General features: G+C 33.4%; 2 protein-coding genes across 17 annotated transcripts in view; one reads left to right on the top strand and one right to left on the bottom strand.

Moving 5' to 3' along the window:
* Nucleotides 1–8,750, top strand: part of LOC106167044 (four and a half LIM domains protein 2) — a 49,669-nt gene extending 40,919 nt beyond the window's left edge. For 5 of the 7 annotated variants that reach the window (XM_013545717.2, XM_013545718.2, XM_086999642.1 and 2 more), the window contains 5 exons: nt 161–361; nt 1,304–1,478; nt 2,429–2,598; nt 5,050–5,236; nt 6,569–8,750. In XM_013545717.2, coding sequence (XP_013401171.2) covers nt 161–361; nt 1,304–1,478; nt 2,429–2,598; nt 5,050–5,236; nt 6,569–6,714 — 879 coding nt within the window. In that variant the 3' untranslated portion in view covers nt 6,715–8,750. Of the gene's footprint in view, nt 1–160; nt 362–1,303; nt 1,479–2,428; nt 2,599–3,780; nt 3,908–5,049; nt 5,237–6,568 lie in introns of those variants that run through there. The other 2 variants (XM_013545720.2, XM_013545721.2) reach the window with 2 other exon arrangements.
* A 982-nt stretch (nt 8,751–9,732) lies between these two features.
* Nucleotides 9,733–21,932, bottom strand: part of LOC106167059 (protein SSUH2 homolog) — a 49,886-nt gene continuing 37,686 nt past the window's right edge. For all 10 annotated transcript variants that reach the window (XM_086999645.1, XM_013545755.2, XM_086999653.1 and 7 more), the window contains 9 exons: nt 20,473–20,554; nt 20,005–20,134; nt 19,303–19,363; nt 17,142–17,266; nt 16,459–16,619; nt 15,048–15,140; nt 14,203–14,305; nt 13,838–13,948; nt 9,733–13,684 (listed from right to left, as the gene is read on the bottom strand). In XM_086999645.1, the coding sequence (XP_086855771.1) occupies nt 13,538–13,684; nt 13,838–13,948; nt 14,203–14,305; nt 15,048–15,140; nt 16,459–16,619; nt 17,142–17,266; nt 19,303–19,363; nt 20,005–20,134; nt 20,473–20,554 (1,013 nt within the window). In that variant the 3' untranslated portion in view covers nt 9,733–13,537. The remainder of the gene's footprint in view (nt 13,685–13,837; nt 13,949–14,202; nt 14,306–15,047; nt 15,141–16,458; nt 16,620–17,141; nt 17,267–19,302; nt 19,364–20,004; nt 20,135–20,472; nt 20,555–21,932) is intronic.

Raw genomic sequence — 21,932 nt, 5'->3', positions numbered from 1 at the left:
TTGTCAGAATCTACTCTAAATTTATGTATGATTTTTCTTGGCAACTTTCAGTGATGATTTGAGAAAGGAATGTAGTTTCTTTTTAGTTTCTTTTTTTTTTTTTTTTTTTTTTTTTTTGAGTTTAAAAATAAAATTTACTAAAATCTTTTTTTTATTTCAGCTGATATTTGCAGGAGAATATACTAAAGCCATGGAACAAGACTGGCATAGTGGTCACTTCGCATGCGCTACCTGCGACAACTCTCTGACAGGCCAGAGGTACATTCTCAAGGAGGAGAAACCCTACTGCATCAAGTGCTATGTTGACAAATTTGCCAACACCTGTGAAGAATGCAAGGAGAAGATTGGAACTGATTCCAAGGTAAAAGAAACAAATATCATAATGGAAATTGCTCATCAATCGTCAACTATGCTGATTATTGTTTAGTTAAGAATTAAACTGATATACAGAGAGTATCATTCTTTATATAAAGTTAATGGATATGCGAGAAGTAAAAAAAGAAAGTGAATCAGATGCCTGCCAAAAGAGATTTTGAGGTTAATGGACAAATGATATGGATGATCCTGTTCTAATAGTGTGTGGTGGGATAACATAAGATAATGGGACTTGAAGACTATTTTTATGTTGTATTCTCAACTATATGGGAATTTTTTAGTTCTTATCCAACACTGTAGCAATACCTAATGCTTGAAAGCAAGCTTTGAAATTCTACTTGCCATGCATAATCTGCTTATGTAAAATGTTTACGGATGAAGAAGGCAATAGTGTATTGATTGATGCTGCTTGATGCTGTAATTTTCATCAGCAAGTGTCATCAGTAGTTATCGTTTACATGTATCGGTTTAGAATGATAGCTAAGGGAATTGCTGTGGTTGTTTAATGAAAGGATTCCAGTTTTGAACCGATAGTCTTAAGAAGGAGGGGTTGTTAATTACACAATAAACTGATGTTAAATATTAGCTTTAAAGTTGGGAGTTGCATTGTTTTAACATTGTAAATTGATACCAAAAACTGCATATTTGATGGTTTGTTTTTTTTTAAACATGTTTCCATTCATTCTAAAAAGGTCCACCTTTTTGGGACCATCCAATTATGTTACATCAACATCACACTATTTTTTCAGAGCTGCTTTGCTTAGAAATGCTCTTTTTCTTTGATTCACACATGCTAATTATTATTATTGCAAACCTGGGGATAATTGCATTTTATACATTGACTAATAAAGTTGAATTAGATTTTTATTTTCAGTCTATTGTGCTTGAATCAGAAGGATATGTTATTTTTTCCTGTGTTTACTTCTAGGATTTGTCCTACAAGGACAAGCATTGGCATGAGAAGTGTTTCTTCTGCTGTGACTGCAAGTCTTCTCTGGTAGACAAGCCCTTTGCTGCCCGTGATGAGCGCCTCCACTGTGCTGACTGCTATGACAACAACTTTGCTGCCCGCTGCGATGGCTGTAGTGACATCTTTAGAGCAGGTGAGATAATCTATCTGTACTTCCATAGAAGCTCTTGGGGACCATTCAGAATAGAAGATATGAGTATCAACTGGGCCAAGGCTCAAATATGGTGGACCCTACATGAAAGGAAGACTGCTTAATCCTGTAATGGTCTCTGCACCTCTCACATGCCTCTCCATACATCATCCCTGCAGGGGCACAGTAATTAAATCTCTGCTCCATTCAACCAGATGCATGGGGAGGCATGTGTTACAGGATTAAGCGGTCTTGCTTTCATTGTAGGGTCCCCCATATTTGAGCCTTGGACCAGTCGATACTCGGATCTTCTATTCTGAATGGCCCCTTGGAATATAAGTCAGTCTTTTTCCTAAACCCCTGGGATTACTTTAAATATATCCTCTTTTACTTTCCTGCTCTTTTGTATAATAACCTTAAATAGCTGGTGATAATTATATTGCTTCATCTCCAAACCGTATCTATTTTATCTATTATGAAAAATGGAGTTTCAATGGCACTGTTTAAGGCATTGTGATGGGTTGTGTATTTTAGTCAGTTGTGCCTTTGAACTGTGCTAGTTGAGACCAAGACACACCCACCTAACACAGCACCTTCTTCATTCTGCATAGGATCCAAATGAGAAGATTGATTGTAAAACTCAAAATCTCTAATGATAAATACTTTGCTGTATATCATGCATGTTGCTATAGTTTATTTCTTCAGTTATCTTTCTATTAATTTTTTCTTGTTGCAGATATAAAGTGTAGATCTTACATTTTAAATTTGCCATATTATTAGGGAATTGTTTATTGTAACATATTGTTTGATTTCTTTGTTTTACATTTTAAAGTCTTGTGAAACAACAGATAACTTTCAGTATTGTGTATGGCATTTAACTGGTCTTTACTAGCTACTTTGGAATTGGATTCTTATAGTTTGGATTCTCTAAGTACTTTTTTCTTAATCTCCAGGAATGAAGAAGTTTGAGTACAAGGGCAAACAGTGGCATGAGCATTGCTTCTGCTGCCTTTGCTGCAAGCAGCCCATTGGCAACAAGAGCTTTATCCCTCGTGGTGACGATGTTGTCTGCACCCAGTGCTATGAAGATCAGTTTGCCATGAGATGCATGAAGTGCCAAGGGGTAAGGAGAGAGAAAGAGAGAGAAGGGAGAACATGATATTAAGATAGTAAATTCATAGTTTTGTTTCATTTTTACTTCATTGGATTTGATTAAGGAAAAACAATAAGTATAGTTAAGAGTAATTAAGTAATAACATTGTTTTGCATACATAATATCAGTGTTACTTTTTGTTGCTGTAGCCTTACAATGATTTAATATTAAAATGGAGTGTTATTTGAAAAGTGTGAAAAAAGGCTGGAGTAATCAGGTTAGGGAAAAGTATCTCATTTTTTATTTTAATGATGTGGTTTAGTGCAATAACTTTTTTTTTAAAAAATTTGCTGTGAGGCAAAGGAAAAATTTGTAGAAAAAGTTAAATATGTTAAAAATCAATGTATAATAGTGGTTGTACATTGATATTTTGTTAGAGTATCAGTTGATGGAAGTATATGTGAAATTCACACACCATGCCATATTTTATCAGCTGTGAAAATTACTTAAGTTTTACTTAAGTTTTACATTCAGGTTTTGCCTTATTCCAGTCAGTCCAACCAATATGTGTATGGTTAAAATGATTTGTCACCTACAAAAAAACATAGTAAATGCAACTAATGCATCTAAAGCAAAAAATGGGATATTTTCTTAATCTAAAATTTGAAATATAAATCTGTTCAACCTGCTGCCTGTAATGATTCTTTGTGTGCATTTAATACAATAAGTGTTTCTAGTTTAATGTCTTTTCATCGCCGTAATTACAAAATGGCCTTTGTGTCAATTATAATTTGGTGTGTGTGTTTTTTTCATTTTTTTAAAAAGAAAAACATTATGCATGCAAAGTGTCATTGGCATGGAAAATGACAGATTTAGAAATAGGGTTTGAACTAAATGTGATGACATTAAGCACTTGGAGCAGGAGAGCACATTTTGGTTGTTAAATAAGTATAAGTGGCATTCTGGTATTTTAACATTGCTTCAGGAAATAATGATATTGATTAATGATCATATGATTTCAGAATACATGTGAGTCACAAAAGTTTAAAGTATCAGTGTTTATTATCTTAATTTTACTCATGCTGGATTAATTGTTCACTGCACAAGTACTTTTTATGTCATATCAGCTGAATTTTTGAGTGGTGTGGTATTGCATAGTGGTGCCATCTTGTGTTGTCCCTGATTACCTTTCTTTCTCCATTTCTCCCACAGGTGATTTACAAGGATGGTGTTAAGTCCCAGGGCAATTACTGGCACAAAGCCTGCATCATTGACCACAGGGGGCAAGCCTCCTCCGAATTTTAAACCTCCACCTGGACCTGTCACAAGACAATCTAATGTATGTGGTAGCCGCTACACCTTCATTTCCAGCACATGTCCAATATTTTTTCAGATGTTATGACCTTTTGTAGTGTGTGTGGATTGCTGTGTATGATAAGCTACTCCTTGATGCTTCAGATATGACACACCATCAGGATATCATTTCGTATGAATTCACTGATAATGGTATTGATGATGATGGGCCCATCCTTTTTGATTGGATGTCACTGTTGTGCATCTTGGAAACTCCCTCCATGTTTGTGTTCAGTTTCCACAGCCTATGTCAATTAATTATTTGGGTGAATCTGGCATTCCTGTTGTGACTGTTATAACAACTGTTTTTTGAATTATGGACATATCAGGCAATTATAAGCTAGAAAAAAAATTTACCCCTGTGGTTTTTGCTGTGAATCCCCTACTTGTTGATCCCAATTCAGAGGTTTTTTTTCTAAACAGCCTCCTAGGCTTTTTATGCATATTTGACTTCATTTAAAGCCAGCATAACCCCCTTGAGCGTCAACTCACCTGTACAGTTCTGTATAAAATAGTACAATAATTATAAAGTGATAACAGAACTAGTATGAAAATTGCTTCTAGCTTGGTTTCTGTTTTGCAGATAAATGGTTTCTTGTTAATCAAAAACAAGTTTATTTTTGGTATTATAGATTAGAACAGAGAGCTTCGTTTTAGGAATTTTTGATTTACCAATCACGGTTTAACTTCTCATAGCAAATTTAAACTTCTCAAATTTTCTAGATTATTCTTTTAGATATGGCTTTCTAAAATAGGACTATTACACTCAGAATCTATATAGTTCTTATAGATTAGGTCTTTCACTCAATTTGATAACTAATTTTTGAACAACTCTCCTTTTCACTTTTAGTCTTCTTCTGTCCATGTTTTGTTTTTTGTCTTTATCTGTTCGCCTATTAGTTTTGTTCACCAACTGACAGCATGACTTGTTTTCTTCCCCAGGTGGCGTTACTGAGATGTCATGTGAGCATGAGGGGCCTGACTCCAGCCCATGCTGCATCAGAATGATGTTTTGCACTTTTGAAAGCTGAATTTTGTCACTGTATCAAAGTATCACTTCCTTGCATTGTTCTTACTTTATGCTATATGTTTAGACTATTTGTTGCATGTCTTTTTATATTCATTTAGGCCATTAATAAGGGTGGTGTAACCTACAAGGGGGACCCATGGCATCGTGAGTGTTTCACATGCACAAATTGTGACACCCAGCTGGCCGGCCAGAAATTCACGTCCAAGGATGACAAGCCATACTGTGCCGACTGCTTTGGCGAACTCTTTGCTAAGAAATGTTGTAGATGTACTAAGCCAATAACAGGTTTGTTATATGTACTCGTCAAGATTTGCCCTGAAGTATGAAAGTAGATGCTAATGGTGGCACCCAAACCTGAACCAGCGTCTGTCACAAAATTAACTGTTGCATGTCAGGTTATTGCCAGCATATGTATAAGGAGCTGACTACAAATGAAGAAAACCTTTGTGCTTAGCCATGTTTGAACAGATTTGCATTAGATGAGTGCAATGTTTTTGAAGTTTGAAGGCATAGGGGAGGGGGGCAGTTTTGTTTTGAAGTAAGATTTGTGACTGAGGAGCATTTAATGAATTACAAAAAATATGTTAAACAAATTCAAACTTAGTTATAAATGTAATAAATGATGAGAGGTGGTGATGTCATAAGGAAACTCAAATCGAAGGTGAAACCTTCTTAAAAGAATATATGTATAGTGCTTAAGAAAAGAAGACTAACTTTATGATAAAAAAAGTAAGGGAAAAAGTATAAAAATCATAACCAGAAAAGTTTTTTGGAATATTTTATGCAAATACTTTGGCTCATACCCCTTTCTTATAAGTACCATGCAATTTTTGATATTTTGATATTTTCATGTGCATGATTTATGCAGGTTACAGAAAAGTGTTTAAAATACTCATAAACAAATATCAAGCAAACATTTGAGTTGTATCTTCATGGTTTTTTAACACAGGTTTTCTTTCATGACCATCCTTCACCCTTTGTCTCAGGGCTGCATGTTTAGAACAGGTGTGCCTAAAACTAGAAAATGTCTCCTTTACTTTGTTTAATCATAACTTAGAGTAACTCACAGTCAGACTGTCAGTACTCTGAGGCATACATGCCCCTTCCCTCTCTCCATTAAGTCTTAGAAATTCTATTTCCTTAATTGACAAGGAATCAGGTAACACCCAATATATAATTTTCTTGGTTTAAGAAAGTGCTTTTGAATTAATTTCTTAGCAGTATTTTCTTTGGTATTTGTTTCTGTACTTAAATTGTCATAGGTGACACCATTATTTCCATCCTATTTCCATCCTATGCCCCACCCTATTGTCTGGTACATTTTCATTTTTATTTCAGTAAAGGTATGTGTAACATAAGTCTCCACCCTGTTCTGTCCTGACCATGTCTTAGCTCTTTGTTGCCCCTGCTGCTTCGCAGTCCTTCCCAAACATTCAGTGGTTGAAGTTTGAAAAATAAAGATTAATTCAAGTAATAAAAGTAATGATTTGAATGAGTGATACATGCAGGAAGAGTCAATAATTTGTTAAGTTTCAGATAGAACATAATTAATATTTCTAGTATCAGAATATGCCCATATTTTTCTAGTTATATGCAACGTTTTCTCATGATTTTCAGGTATTGGTGGAACTAAGTTTATTTCGTTTGAGGATCGCCATTGGCACAGCTCTTGCTTCAACTGCTACCAATGTAACACATCACTTGTTGGCCGTGGCTTCCTGACCAAGGAGATGGACATCCTGTGCCCACAGTGTGGCAGATAAGTCCCTGCTCCAGCCCAGGCTACTCTTGGGAGGCCTAAGGTGCCTTCAAACCATGCAGCCACATCTGTTGATGTAGGATGTCAAATGTAGAATACAACCAAGAGGGAAAATTAAGCGTTTACTTTTTAAATATGTTGATACAAAAAGTGGACTTAAATTGGAGAAATTTCTGGAGATGTGATGAATAGTGCAAGATATATCTTGTATCTCATGCAGCTATTTATTTCCATTTTTGAGTAGAAACATGACATTTCATTTTATGCAATGATTTAAAAAGAAAAAAAAATTGATACAAGATGCTATATACATACAAACATACATAAAAATGTTTATTATAGTGTCTTTATGCACCTCCTCTTCTCTTTCTCTCTCTCTCTCTCTCTCTCTCTCTCACACACACACACACACACACACACACACACACACACACACACCAACTGGATGCAACAAGGTGGCATAAACTTTACTCTTATTCTTATTTATTTAAAGTAATCTTACTTCAAAGCCCTTGGAAGATGAGCGTGATTTTGCACATGGGTCTGTTACACATATGCATTTTACTGGTGAATCTTTGAAGAAGACAAATAAAGACAAATACTTTTATATCAAATGTAGATTACAGAGGATGTCAGGGTTTGTTGCAGAAGACTGATGTGGAAAGCCAAGGATATGTGTTAAGAGTAATGTGTTAACTTGCTATCAGTATGAAGTATACACAGAGGGCAGGTTAGTATGAATATACTATCTGTTTATGTATATGGCTTACATTAAAGATTGCTTACTAGTATAGTTTGCAATGGTGCTGCTTGATACGCATATATATTTATATAGATATATATATCAGTCCGATAAACTGAGGCAGCATTTTAATCAAATAATGCTTTAGAGAAAGAAGACAGAGGTGCTACTGTGTATGGTGGTTAAAATTAATTGTTTTAGTATATTATTTATTTGTTAAACTTTTTTTTACATCTTTTTGCCTCTTAGACAAGAGGAATTGTCTTTTAGTTGTCCCAGAGCTATTGTAAGCTGTAGAAATTTCACTTTGAATGATGATATTTCTTTATATTTATCATGCCAACAAGTCAGTCTGTTTTTAAAATAGTAGTATGGACAGCACATTATATATTAGCATGAGATTTATGTAATCATGTATGACTTGTATCTAGCCTTGTCTTGAACTGTTGAGCAAGGAACTGAGAGTATGTGTGCAATACTTTGTAAAATAGAGCAAATAATGCTTTCTGACAGCTTGTAGTGAAAGATACAGGTTACTATACCAGGATTTAAATATTTAATGACTTTTTTATATATCGTGACATTTACCTTAACAAAAAGTTTAGACTCTGTTTAAAGAGTTGAGGAAAATGGTTCTCTTATTATTTGATATTGTAGAATAACTTCAAATTACACAATAGGATATTTTACCAAAAGTCATGTTTTGTGGAATTTTGAATTAAAATGCATGGGTGCCTTAAGATAAAATATTTTATACCAACGTCTAGCTGGATATACCTCTTGGATTTTGTAGTGAAAAAATGACCGAAGACTACCAGTTATCTCTTTGATAGTCTGTAGTGATCTTTTATTCTGATATTAAAACTGATATCATAAAAACATAATAATTAAATACATCTTAAGGATTGAATTAAGTCTATTTACATCTATATGAGTTAACTTCTTTTGCACAATGTGTGTTAGAGAATGGTTTTAACAAAATTAGCAAGATTAAATCCGTACATATATAGTATGTAAATGGAAGCTTCCCAGAGCGGATTGTTTTAATGTTGTCTTTGTTTATTGTATAACATTTTGACTTGTTTATCTCTATATTACCCATATTGTGCTATTGGGTGACACCCCCATTACTGGGAAAACTAGGCTCAGTGTCATGACATGCTAAACTGTTGCCAATGTGTCAGTGTAAAGACCCCCAACTCTGTATAGTTTTTAGTCGTTTTGTGCCTGGCAAGTTTGCTGAGAAAATGTATTTAACATTTTTTGCAATAAAATTGCTTTTTTCATACTATAGGAAACTTTTTAATTTTTATGTTTTATGGTGTATCAAAAGGGTGCTGACAACATTTACGGAAATAAGTCATCAAATGAAAATGACACTTATGTACAAATATTGTTATGTCCACCAGTTGAATCCCTAGGCTTACTAATAGCCCTATTCCACACCAAATATGAATGCCATGAACCACCAGGTTGAAATGAAATTTGAAGTATGTTCCCTCAAGAAAAGTATAAAGAGCATGTACCACGGATTTGTCATGAATAAACCAAGATTTTTTGTATTTGGGAGCTCAAAACTTTTGACTCAATTTCACAATCTCTAGAATTACACAAAACTGACTGAGAATAATTAAGAATCAGTTAAGAGCTTAAAGAATTTATCACAATTAAAGTAAGAGCCCTGGGATATAATCAATTCCCAAGGGTTTGTGGAATCTGTAGTCGATGTGGAATAGGGGCTATTATAAGGTATTGTAGCTGAAAAATATATTCCTTGATATTTTAAATCCACCAAATAATCCTTTTGAAGCAGGCACTGTTAGTTTTACTACATTCACCCCCTCCCTCTCTTTCGCAAAAAAAGAAAAAAAATCAAAGATGTTAAATCTTAGCATTTCTTCTCTGATGCACCTAGCTGACTTGCATACAGTGTCTGCACAATCCCCGAGACTGAATTTTTATACATATTTTTCCTGCCAAATTTGACCAATGAGTCATTTTGTCTCTTAATGGGTATATAATAAATAAATATACTAACTAAAACAATGTTTTGTAAGTGATAATCTAAACATGTTTCAAAAGATTTGATAAGTAAGTTGGGTTCATGTAAAAAATATGGTTCTATGAAAAACTTGGAATGACGAAAGGAAAAATAAATTAATTGAATATATGTATATGAGGTGTTTGAAATTAGTGAAGACCAAACTTTGTAAATTAAGTCCATTGTGTTTTGTTTAATGATTAAATGAAAATATTTTGTCAGTCTTCACACAGAACTACTTTCAGAATTTGAATCGTTATTTATTAACCACACTTAGCACACTATACACCAATGGAAATGGCAAAATGGTTAAAAAGCACCACAAATAAACAAGGATATAAAAATGAATGATATACAAATTTACTTTGATAACATGTCTGCTGCCTGTCAATGACACAATGCAAATAGAAATCTTGCATTCAAGATCAGATGCTAATCACATGCCAAACCTGGCACTATGCCAACTACAACTTGCTGAACTACTCTATCATTTTGCTATGAACAGGTGTACTGAATCTGGAATAAAAGAACTTTTGATATTCATGCAATGGATAAACATGTTTAAACCTGCACATATATTTACTTCAGCCAGCACATGGGAGAATTTCTTAAATACCCAAATATGCTTAGTTCTCTGCTGCACAGTGTACATTTTATGACTGCAAGCATATCTATTAAAATTAACTGAATAAATACAGACTTTGATGCTTATTGTCATACATTTAGACTGTGAACTACAACATTTTGATATACTTTACCAATAGATTATAGAAAAAAAAAGGATAATCCTAACACTAATTAAAAGTAGGAAAAGAAACTTGGTTATATAAATTTTATTAAAATGCACTAAATCTATAATTCCAAGATGAAACATGACACATGAAAATTGAATTGGACAGATTATTAAGATGTCAACAAACTTAAATGCATCAGACATGAATATATGTATATATACGTGTGTGTGTTATTGATATACTGTCACAGTTAATATACCTGATACAATCACAAATCCACACAGGAAGCAGTATGAATGATTAATATTATATGCTTGACTACATTCGAAATTATTAACTACAAATTAGACTTGCACATCATTACAGTATTATACAAAAATTGTGACCAATTTGATATGTAAGTTTTAACATGGACTTGACTAAATTAAGGTCAAAACTAGGTTAATCTTAAGGTTTGATCTTAAACCACGTAAAATTCAGACTGAAATCAAAGCTGTGGAATTGATCCATAGGAATCTAATCTAATCTAATCTTTTTTTTTAAGTGATCAGCAACTAAATTCAGCATTTGCCTGCATTGAATAATGCCACAACCCTGAATGGGTGAATGATTCAAAGAATTTCATCAGTTGTGTAATGCATTAAGAATAAAGCAGTGTTTTTGTTCTATCAACAGCTAATATTGACCATGTTGTATACCTCAATATTTCAATGTCTATATCTTGAGCTTCTGCAGGAAATGAGGCTATCCAAAAAATTTAGCTGTTATATATATATCCCCTGAAGATCTACATAAATTGGGGCAAAATTAAATGTCTTATTTCAATTTTTTCCTGTATATATACCTATATATATGGTACAATGAGTTGTTTCAATTAAATAATGTGAACACCAACAGTTCTTTAAAAGCTATCAAAAGCTGCAAACATTTAAGAAAAAATTATGCACAATAATTATTACTAATAATAGGATGTCTAAATGCTACTTAAATCAATTGTAAAATGCATTAACTTGTTACGTGTGATTACTTTTTCCTGGCAATCTTTTCCAATTGCATTATGCACTTTAACAAATGTTACTGAGGATTGGCAAATAAATCTCCTTTTCTTGCTAAGATATATGCCTTCAGTTCCAACACTTCCCTTAAGTAAAACCATTCTGCAGTCTTTGGATTTCAACATCCTGTTCAGGTTTGATATATTATACATGTTCATCAACTTTCACAAACACCTATCAGACAACATATTGACTGCAAAATCAACTTGCCTGGCATTAATCTACAATAGGTAATCTATTAAACTGCCTTTGTATGATATTAATTTCAAATGTACAACACTTAGGATAATAAATGTACCAAACTGTTAAATATACTGAATACAGGAGTCAATGTTCCACAATCTAAAAAAGTCCAAATACTCCTTTTCTACAAGTAGGCTCTAATTGTTCTTCAGATACAGGGTCTGGGAACAGTCTTGGCATTGTTTAAGAAATTCTCTTTCCCTCAAGGAAACTTTCTTGCAATATCTACATGTAAGTCACATGATGGCCATATTGATTAGTCACAAGAGAAAATCTTTGAGCTCCTTAAATTTGTGGGAACAACAGTAATAGTAGATATTACATAAAAGGAAAAAATAACACTAATACTGGACTTACAGAATGATAACACAATGATCTGACATTGAGATCATTACCATTGATCTTTAGCAGGGAAATGAGTGTCAGTGACATGATGGGCTGGTCATGACTGGTCAGATATGGCTAGGTATGAGACTGAGGGCCTGATCCCAGATGTGGGAGAGATTAGCTCTCAGTCCTCCTTTGTGGTTCAGTGAAGGGTCCTCTACACTCTGCCAGATGGCTTCTTTAACTACTTTTCTATGCCACTTCTCTTCTCAATCCAGGATGGTAAAGACTTCACTGTTCACCTTGTGGCCTGTGGCTTCAGGCTGAGCTTACTTTGGCTTTCAGGGGTTGTTTGGACTCTCACATGTAAACTTCTGACTATAGTCTTTACCACTTCACACTACCCCATACATACAAGGTTTGACATGTTGGATTGCTGCATTGCCATTGTAGAAGTCCAGTACTGGATATATTTTTTCCTCTTATGAGATTTCACTTGGATGAATTAGAATATTCACTCTCTCGATCAGTAGGACTGTATGTTCAAGGATTTGAATCTGGATGCTCAATTGACTTGTTACATGTTTAACATTGTGATGACAAAGTTCTTGCAACTGGATAGGCCCAGTAAAGGAATTAAATTAATCAGTGACTTAACATTCTAAAATACACAATAAGTGTGTCTTCTGCAAATCTCAATTTAAGAAAATATGAGGACGTGTGAAATTCTAAAAATATGCCAACAATGAAATCTAAGACAAAATTTCTGGGAAACATAGTAGCTTAGGCTTAAACAGTAAATATAAATTCATTGTTATTCTGAATTAATCATTAATACCTTGTGTTGCAAAATAGATTTAAAAACAAATAAATATCTTCAACATAACTTTTATGTTCTTTTAGGGGCAAATGCATTGACTGTGACTTATATCAAAGTGAAGAGTTTTTTATTATTGATTTGCTTAATTTGATACAACTCCTATATTTTTTGGCAAGACTCCAGTATATATAAAAAACACTGATATTTGAAACTACATCCAAAAGCTCATAATGACAACAAACAGCATTGTACATCCTTCTGTCAAATAAGTTTAAAATAAGAAAAAGAAATATGGAAAAGGTATTTGAATGTAGTGCTTTGAATGAATAAATTGATATGAAGTTGACATTAGAAATTAGAGATAAATGTCACAACAAGGACCAAAAACCATTTCATCCAGTATTTCACATGCGTGTAATTCACCTCTATATATAACAAAGAAACACATGACCCATCTACCTACAACTGGCCCATCCATGCATCAATGCCATCAGGCAATATGATTGATTCAGTCATTTGCTTACACCATACAAATAAAAACATCTTGTTTGGTCTCATGCCATTTAAAAAACAAGAATCAAGTCTCAAAATCATCACAATCTTCTCTGCCATTTTGCTTCTGGTAGTATATCTTCCAAATTATCACCTGATACATACTTTTGAAATCGGCATAAATACCTGCTATTGCAGTTTACTCCTGGTGGTTGATGCAGTGTTCCTCTACTGCAAAGTAACATAAACTGTAAATTATTTTCCTTTCCCTTCATGTTTCTTCTCTACTTTGCAAAATGTCTCATATTAGACTGTCAATCCCTGTAGAGACTGGTCACTGGCCCTGATCTCATGACCTCACTCCGTGGCAACATCACATGACACTACATCTCCAGCAGCACCGCTGGGGGTACTTTGGTGCATAAACCATGTGTTCATTGCCATAAACCCAGAATCTCCAGTTTTCATGTCTCCACAAAACAGTGCATTCCCAAACTGGTTTCACAACTAACTCGTGTCTCTGTAATATAAATAATATGGTTTGGCAACTTCCAATCAAATCAATTGAAACTTTTCTTAGTAATTTCTCTTATGAGGGATGGGGTTGATGGACTTAACCATGAACATTGCTAACATGGTTTGCACTGTTTACCTTTAAATCGAACTTAATTACCTGCATAATTATTTTCTCATGTTCTTTTTCTGCTTTTTTTTCATGTCCCTCACAATAATCTTTGGACTTTTTGCACAGTTCCTGATTTGGATAGCTAGTCATGGCCCAAACCTTGTATAAAAGAAAAGAATTTAAGATAAAAATGTCTCAATGTAACATTCTGAAAAATTACTGCCGTACATATGAAATAAGCATGGTAAGAATATTTCATTTAACATACATCATATCTGATTTATTTGCTACTAGGTTGAAGGAAACCAATTGATGGTGAAACCAACCCACTGATTTGGAAAACAATTAAACCTCTCTTAAAATACACAAATGATGTTTGACAGTGAGACCCCATGATAATTGATTATACTTACCCTGGGTAATGTTTGCTCATATACCTTCTGTCCACCAACATCCTTGACAAGTTCCTTAGGAAATTCAGTGTTCTCCACAATGTGGCGACTTACCAGGGTTTTACTGAGAAATGTTGAAAACACAGGGCATAGATGAGTTTCCATTTATCTTAGATTACTAGTCAAAGGAATTTTCTTCCATAATCTAGGATACTTATTCCACATCATGAAAATCAAACAACATGTAACAATATTATGTTTTGGGGCAATTAGAAAAGCTCATTTATTACTGGAGGTACATATAATGCACAAGATACAGCAATGACCAATGTCCATTACTGCCTGACCTAATGCTTTTATCTGAGGAAAGCATTGTCGATTTTTTCTACTGAAATATTATCTGTCAGATCAAAACTATGGACTTGATGGGGTTTCAATCAATGATGATGCACCAGTAGAATTGTTTCTTAAATGTATTTGATGTTAAAGATCATGCATAAACAATTGAATGAGTGGGCTAGACAGTCTGGGCTCATCTATTCAATAACTTGGTTTATAGATTTTTTGAGACAGAAAAATGGTAGGTCAAACAAAATGTCCAGGAAATAGGGAATATTGACATTAAATGCAGATTCATTGGTACAGAAAAAATTAACAAAAGATACAAAATTTCCTCCACATCTGGAATCTTGGCAAACAAAAAAAAGATGTTCAAACTGATATCTGATATTTTCATCAATAGTAATCAATTCCATGCCTTCAGTATTGTTATATTTATGTCTCAGCCAGACATTCCTCTAAGAAAAAAACCCTTCTAACTGAAAAACTTAACTATGAACCTCTATGGTGTTTTATGTGCAACTCACAATTTTACAGCCAAAACAAGGAATCTCTTCAGTTTCTTGAGACCATCACAACTTTTGCATATGAGGGTGCCAGTAGTGTCACACACTCCACAACTAAAAGAAAATAAAAAATGGCAATGGCAATAAAACATTAAATTGCCTATAAAGTGAAATAAAATTGTATGTACTACATACATGTAGTGATAAACAGTTTTTTATAATCTGCTTGGAAATATATATGGACCCAGCAAATGGTTTCTCCAACTTGCTGAAACGTAGATAAGTACATAAAAGACTTTGAATGTTATTGATCTGGGTAGTGCACTACTAGTTTAATGCACCATGCTGAGTGGTTCACATCCCCAGAAGAATATCAATGTTAGAATCGTACATATTCAGTGCATAAATCTCATTTATGGAAATGAGTAAGTCTGCCCAAGAAAAGTATCTGTGGAAAAAAAAGCCAGTTGCCAAAATGGATTATTTTACTTCTCAAGTTAAAGGGTTACATGCCATAGCTCATGGGGTATATGATTGAAACTGAGCAATATGCTACAACAGCATTGTTGTAATAATAATTAACTTTATTCAGAAATAATAAGATTGTAACCCACATCCAAATATGTCAGAAGTTTTTCTACGGTTGCCAATATTAGAACCAATTGGAAATGGATACAGAGAAATATTCGAACCATAAATTTTGAAGACAAAATAGTTGGCAAAGCGGTGTTAAAAGCAGAGTCAATAGAAAAGTGAATACATAAGATTCTTGAGCAAAAAATGTTCATAAGCTTGGTTGTTGGATATACATGAAAATTCTCAAACACAAGCCTAAAACTTTCCGTACTGCGAAAAATACAAGAGGCTATCAACATCAGCTGTCACCAGCCACCCATGAATAGGGACAGGGGGGGGGGGTTGATCTACCTGACATTTATAAGAGGGTCCTGGCCGCTATACCACCTAGCAGTCAGTGAGTGTGAACAACTACTCACATTGGTCTGATGAAGGCCTTCGACCAGGTTGGCAGTAAGCTAACGGTACGGAAATTTTTAGTCTTGTGTTTGAGAATTTTCATGTACATAAGATTCTTGCTAATGAGTAATTGAACAGATCTAATAATAGACATACTTAATGTAAGGAGTGGAGAACCATCCCTTAATTAATAAATGAGCATTTACCAACTTGGATACTTAGTTTTATTATCTGCCCCAGAGACAAAATTTGTAAAAACTGAATGCAATGCAAAATAACGTTTCCATATTTTCCATATTTTCTGTTATGCCCTCTCCTCCCTCATCACCATCCCACCCCCCACCCACAAAAAGAAGTGGAGAAAGATAAAAAAAAAATTGCGTGACCCTATTGTGCAGAGATGTTGAAGCTTTAAAACATTTAAAAACTGTTTTTTTTTTTTTTTTTTTTTGCTTACCTGACCCTACCATGGCCACTGCAAGGCTTGCATGTGATGGCATATCTGCCATACACAATCTTCTTCTTCCCTGAACCATTGCAGCTGGGACACTTCTTGTAGCCCTTCCCATGACACCAACGACATTCATTAGTCCCTGTGCCATCACAGAGGTTGCACACCTGGTTTGGACAGTAACAAAAAACATATTTCAAACCAATAAAATTTATCAAACTGAAAACTGTTTTTCTTCTGCACTGGTGAACAACAGATTTGTAATAGCAATAAAAAGCTGGATTGTCACTCTTAGAGGGCATTCCCAGAGATTTAGATCATTCCATCTGGATCGACCTAACTCCCTGGGGGTTCACGCTAACTTGCTGTCAGCCGAGCGCACACTTTAGTTAATTATACCCCCTTACAGCTTTTAGTAGGTGGGACAGACATTTAAGCCGGTTAAGCTGACACCAATCTAGTGAGACTCCCCAGGGGGATAGATCAATCTAAAAATCTGTGGGAATGTAGTCTTAAACATTTACAAATATACTCCTAACACTATATCTACTGTTGCTAATAACATTCAGTAATAACAATAAAAGTGTGATTAATAATGAAAATATTGATAAATCACAGAAAAATGCATTTTGAATTTTATTTCCTTAGCAACCCTTAAAAAATGGGCCATTTCCAGGTTGTGTACATACCACTAATGTCTCTGAATGAGGCAGGACATACTCTTGTGTTTCATTTTTGAACATATCTGTGGGTTCACATGGAATGGACCAGGGGGCAGGAACAAGGCCATTAACTGGGTGATCAAGAGGGCCACCTGAGAAGTAATGGTGAAGTTTGTAGGCAGATTCTTATGGCACTTGTAAGGTACTGCAGTACATTGTTTATAAAGGTTAGAGTTCTATGTTAAAGAATGGGTGTTATAAAACACTGATAAATTTTTTAGCAATAACATTCCCACAGCTTGTGCACAACCCATGTTTAACTTCATATACATTATGATAACAGCATACTCAAAGGCTAAAATTGGCCATTTGATGCACAAGAGACAGTGAGGTATATGGGCATCTGGTGACTACATGTACAAACAGACAAATCGTCGGTCTAAAGAAGTCCTTACATGACTAGTGCTGTAGCAATTTTTTTTATCTATTTTTAAGTTGAGAATTCTTAATTAAATTTTTAAAGCAAAATGTTATTGCAATAATTTAAACAAGCTTATATCTGAGAGTTTCACAAGTAAGAGGCATAAAAACATGGCCTTGGCACAAGTGTGACAATATCCAGTGTACAAAAAATAAAAGCAGCAAGAGATTAAGTAGCGAGAGTAACTAGTTGATACTAATAGAATCGAAAGATAAGCAGCATCTATACTTCCCTGAAGAGGTCTACTTACTGTGGTCTGGAGAATATGTAATAAAAAGAACAATTAGAAGTAAGACTTCAAACATTTATCAAAATACAATAATCTATGGAAATTCACCATATCTAAAAGACATAACACAATTCATTGTGTTCATTCATAACACAATTCATTGGAAACATTTATCATATGTTTGTTTGATAGAATTAAATTTTCTTTTTGAAAAATGTTAATTCCAATTATTATTGTAAAATGAACATGTCTTCATCATGTTGCCATGTCTTTTGGATTTAAGTTATTACCATAGCTAACCCCACAAAATATGCTGAAGTGAAGCTTTTTCATAATATCTGTGACATCATTTTATAAATTTCACTTAATTCATCCAAATTAGGAAACATGGATGACACGTGTCAATTCTCAGAGGCCTGATAAATAAAAAGCCATTCTGTTTATTAATGAATGTGATATAAATGTGATATATCAAAAATGGATAATGAAAAAACCACCTTCACAGGTAAACATTTTTGTAACATTCCTGGGGCAACAGGCAAATATTCAAACAAAAACATGCAAAGAAAGAAAATTAATTTAAAAACCCAGTTGGCTTCATGCAGGAATATCTAAAAGGTTAAAAGTCTAAAAGTTAACATCAGACTTAACATGTTCAGATAGCAATAACTATTTTATATTAACATAAATAAAAAGATGTGATCTCATCATAAAACTGTATATTTATGCTTTAAAAAGCATTTAAATGTAAAGTATTTTTCACTCCATATTCTATAGATTACTGCTGATTACTAAAACATTTTTGGATATCAATGACTTGCAATGTTTAATTGATCAAGAGATCTAAACATATAGGAATAAACAGACAAAAAATATTGCACAAAACAAACCACAAACACAGTACAGACAGATACAAAAACACATTAGTTTTTTATATTATGTCTTTCTTCCACTTGAATGTTTGTTTTCTTTTTTTTTCTTTTAGGCAATATCTAAATATCCATTTATTCTTAGAACATGTAACAAAAAAGTGGGAAACAGGACAAGTTGGGGTTATTTATTTGTCAGATGGAGCTGCAGGATGGATAAATAAATATCTTATTCTGTCATCCAGACTAAAATAGAGCCCATAATATGAGCACAATATGATGTGGTGAGATACAATCTAGATCCATATTTCAAAACAATGTGGCAAGAATTAACATGACGTTTATAAAATCACTCTGAAAACATCAATCAATTTTTCAACACTAAATATTTAGCCTTTTGATTATTGTGAGACTTTTTACTGCAGCTACTGGTTATGTTCAATATATTTATATAGAATTCATTTAAATTGCCATTTTTAAATATCAAATCATTACAGTAACTATGAATGCATGATACTATGACTGCCCTCAAGATCATACATTCTGCCTGAGGTTTGTCAAGTGTTTTTTAAATTATTTATTTTATTGGTTTGTGACATTCAACAATACCTGTGTATGGCTCCTCATCCCAATTAAGGTGTCTAGATTCTGTAAAAGTTTCTAATTTGTACTGTAAAAATAGAACAAATAAAAGTTTATCATTTGGCTGAAGAACATTGCATTGCCACAGCACCACAGTTAATAATTCAAGTGTAGATACTGCTAACATTGGCCATGCTTAAAACATTGCAATCTTTGGAAACATGAACTTTAACAGTATCAAAATAATTTAAAATAAAGGATTCAATTGAATTTTTATTCAAAACTCAAACTTTATTAGTTGGCCATGTGCAAATTGAGGCAAAGGGCTTGCTCTGCCATGAATGAACTTTCAGACTTGGCTCCAAAGTGATATATGAAAATATCAGGTTTTACAAAAAATCAATATGGGTGAAGGTCCTTTTAAAGTTCTGCTGCCTTCAGAAATTAATTTACTGTAACAATACTCATTGAGACTCCATATGACCTGTAAAAGTACTCTGATTTTAAGAAAAGCCATAAATATGTTATTATTTAATAAAATAAATATCAAAGAAAAAATATTATCCTGAACAAAATATTATTATCACAAAAAATATTATCACTGCCTTGTATAACACAAGGTCTTCTTTTCAATTCAATGAAATGTCTAATCTGATAATATTCAATAGTCCTACTTAGCTTTACTACAAAATTCATTAAAAATTGTAATCAACTTATTCAAACATTCACCTGTAATGCACTTGTGTGAGTTACATTTATAATCTGCATTTCTCTTGCTACCTGACTACCAAAGCAGCAGTGCTGGGTGACATATGCTAAAAGTGCCTTGCGCGCATCTTCAGGATTCAGCTGTGGAGCACTACGGAACAAGAAACCAGACTTTAACACTTAATTTTTTACAGGAAAAACACCAATCTAAAAATCGCATAAAAGTACACCATATATATATATGATCTATATTGCTGTGCCTAAAATGTGTACAACAGAAATAAAGAGAGAAGAAAGGGTACTGTGATCTAAAACATATATTTTCTTCTATTTCAAGCATGTCTAGACTTTAACCAATTTAATCAAGTATTCCATGACAAAATATTTCATAACTTTAAGTGCATAGAGCAATTCAGATTCATTTCAAGAGAGCTTTTTTTATTGATAAATCTATTTCCAGCTGGAAAATTGCCAAACACTTGGTTTTACCTGATGTGCTCTTCCCCTGGCTTGTCCTTCTTTTCAGTAAACATAATGTAAGGTGGTGGGGGTACTGATCCTGGTTTGACATCTACAACAATGATTACAAAACAAAAAATGAAGATTTTCATTTTAAAAATAAACCACAAAACAAACCTTCCAACAATAATTGAGAAAAACAAAATATAATGAAATAATGGAAATCAACTTTTCTCCAACATGTTTAGAATTAAATAAATAAATGAATAAATTTAATAAATTAATTAAATATAACATTGAAAATTAACCTCTTCATAATTGAAAAGAGATCATTATATCTTATAAATAAATGAAGTCTATAAAAATTCTATGATATAATGCAAATAATCAAGCAGGAAATACAAACACTTCTCATTAGATATCTAAAATAACAGAAAACAGTTCTTATAAAGGTGCAAGAACAAGATACTCATTAATAAGCCATACACAAATACCCTATTTTAAAACAGACCCATTCCGATCCATATATAGGGTTGTTAAACTGTTGTTAATTTACATAGCAAAATAGTCCCCTTTCATATTAAATCTATTTGCTCCATTAAATATCATAGCTGACTTATTAGACCAATGTCTGCTGTTGGTACCACTGCTTTGCAACCTTTATGTCATTATAACCATTCTTACGTCATTTGGTAAACTACTTCACTCATGTAAAACTTCAAATTATTCACGGTGATCTCATAAGAACGTCTGCACAAAACCAATTTTTTCTCTATTCCCCCAAGGGGCATTAACTTTAAGTTCAGACTAGAAGGTCAGTCAACTGAAGTGAACCTTTCCTCATGCAAAATAAATATGGCCAAAGAGACCAATTATAAGTTGAAATGATTAAATTAAGCTGTATCAACTCTAAAATGATAAATGTTTCCAATTGATTGATAAAACAAAACACAATAGTCCACAACTATTATTTCGAAATTACAATCTACCATATGTAAAATAAAAAAAGGATGGGTTTGCCTTATCTCATCCACCAAAATGTTTCTTAATTAAGAATATATAAAATATTTTACAGGATCAAAATAAAGTTTAAAAAAAATAAATGAATAAATATAAAGAGATAAATTCAAAAATAAACAAGAAAAGGAATTATTCAATTTTCTGCAGAAAATCAAATGTTTCTGCATCAAGTAAAATGTGGTATATTCAGGTACAGAATAGATAAAGGTTTGGATTTCAAGAAACTACCAAGAAGTTCAACCTACTGTTAGACTACCTGATTCTCACAATACCAAAGTAGCTAGTATAGGCACATTTTCCACATTTCCAAGGAAAGAGGGTAGTAAACTACCAGGCTGCACTTACAGTACAAAAATCTATCTTATCTTGGGTACAGCTAATTAGCTGCTAATCACAATTAAACAGGACATGCCAACCCAACCAGAGGTGTTGGTATACTTGATTGATACTTTCACCTTCATTACACTTTT

The sequence above is a fragment of the Lingula anatina genome, chromosome 1, assembly GCF_051362555.1.
Source record: "Lingula anatina isolate TDL-2025a chromosome 1, LinAna3.0, whole genome shotgun sequence".
NCBI classification, from domain to species: Eukaryota; Metazoa; Brachiopoda; class Lingulata; order Lingulida; family Lingulidae; genus Lingula; species Lingula anatina.
The sequence above is the reverse complement of the archived record's forward strand: the minus strand, read 5'-3'. Positions and strand labels throughout refer to the sequence as shown.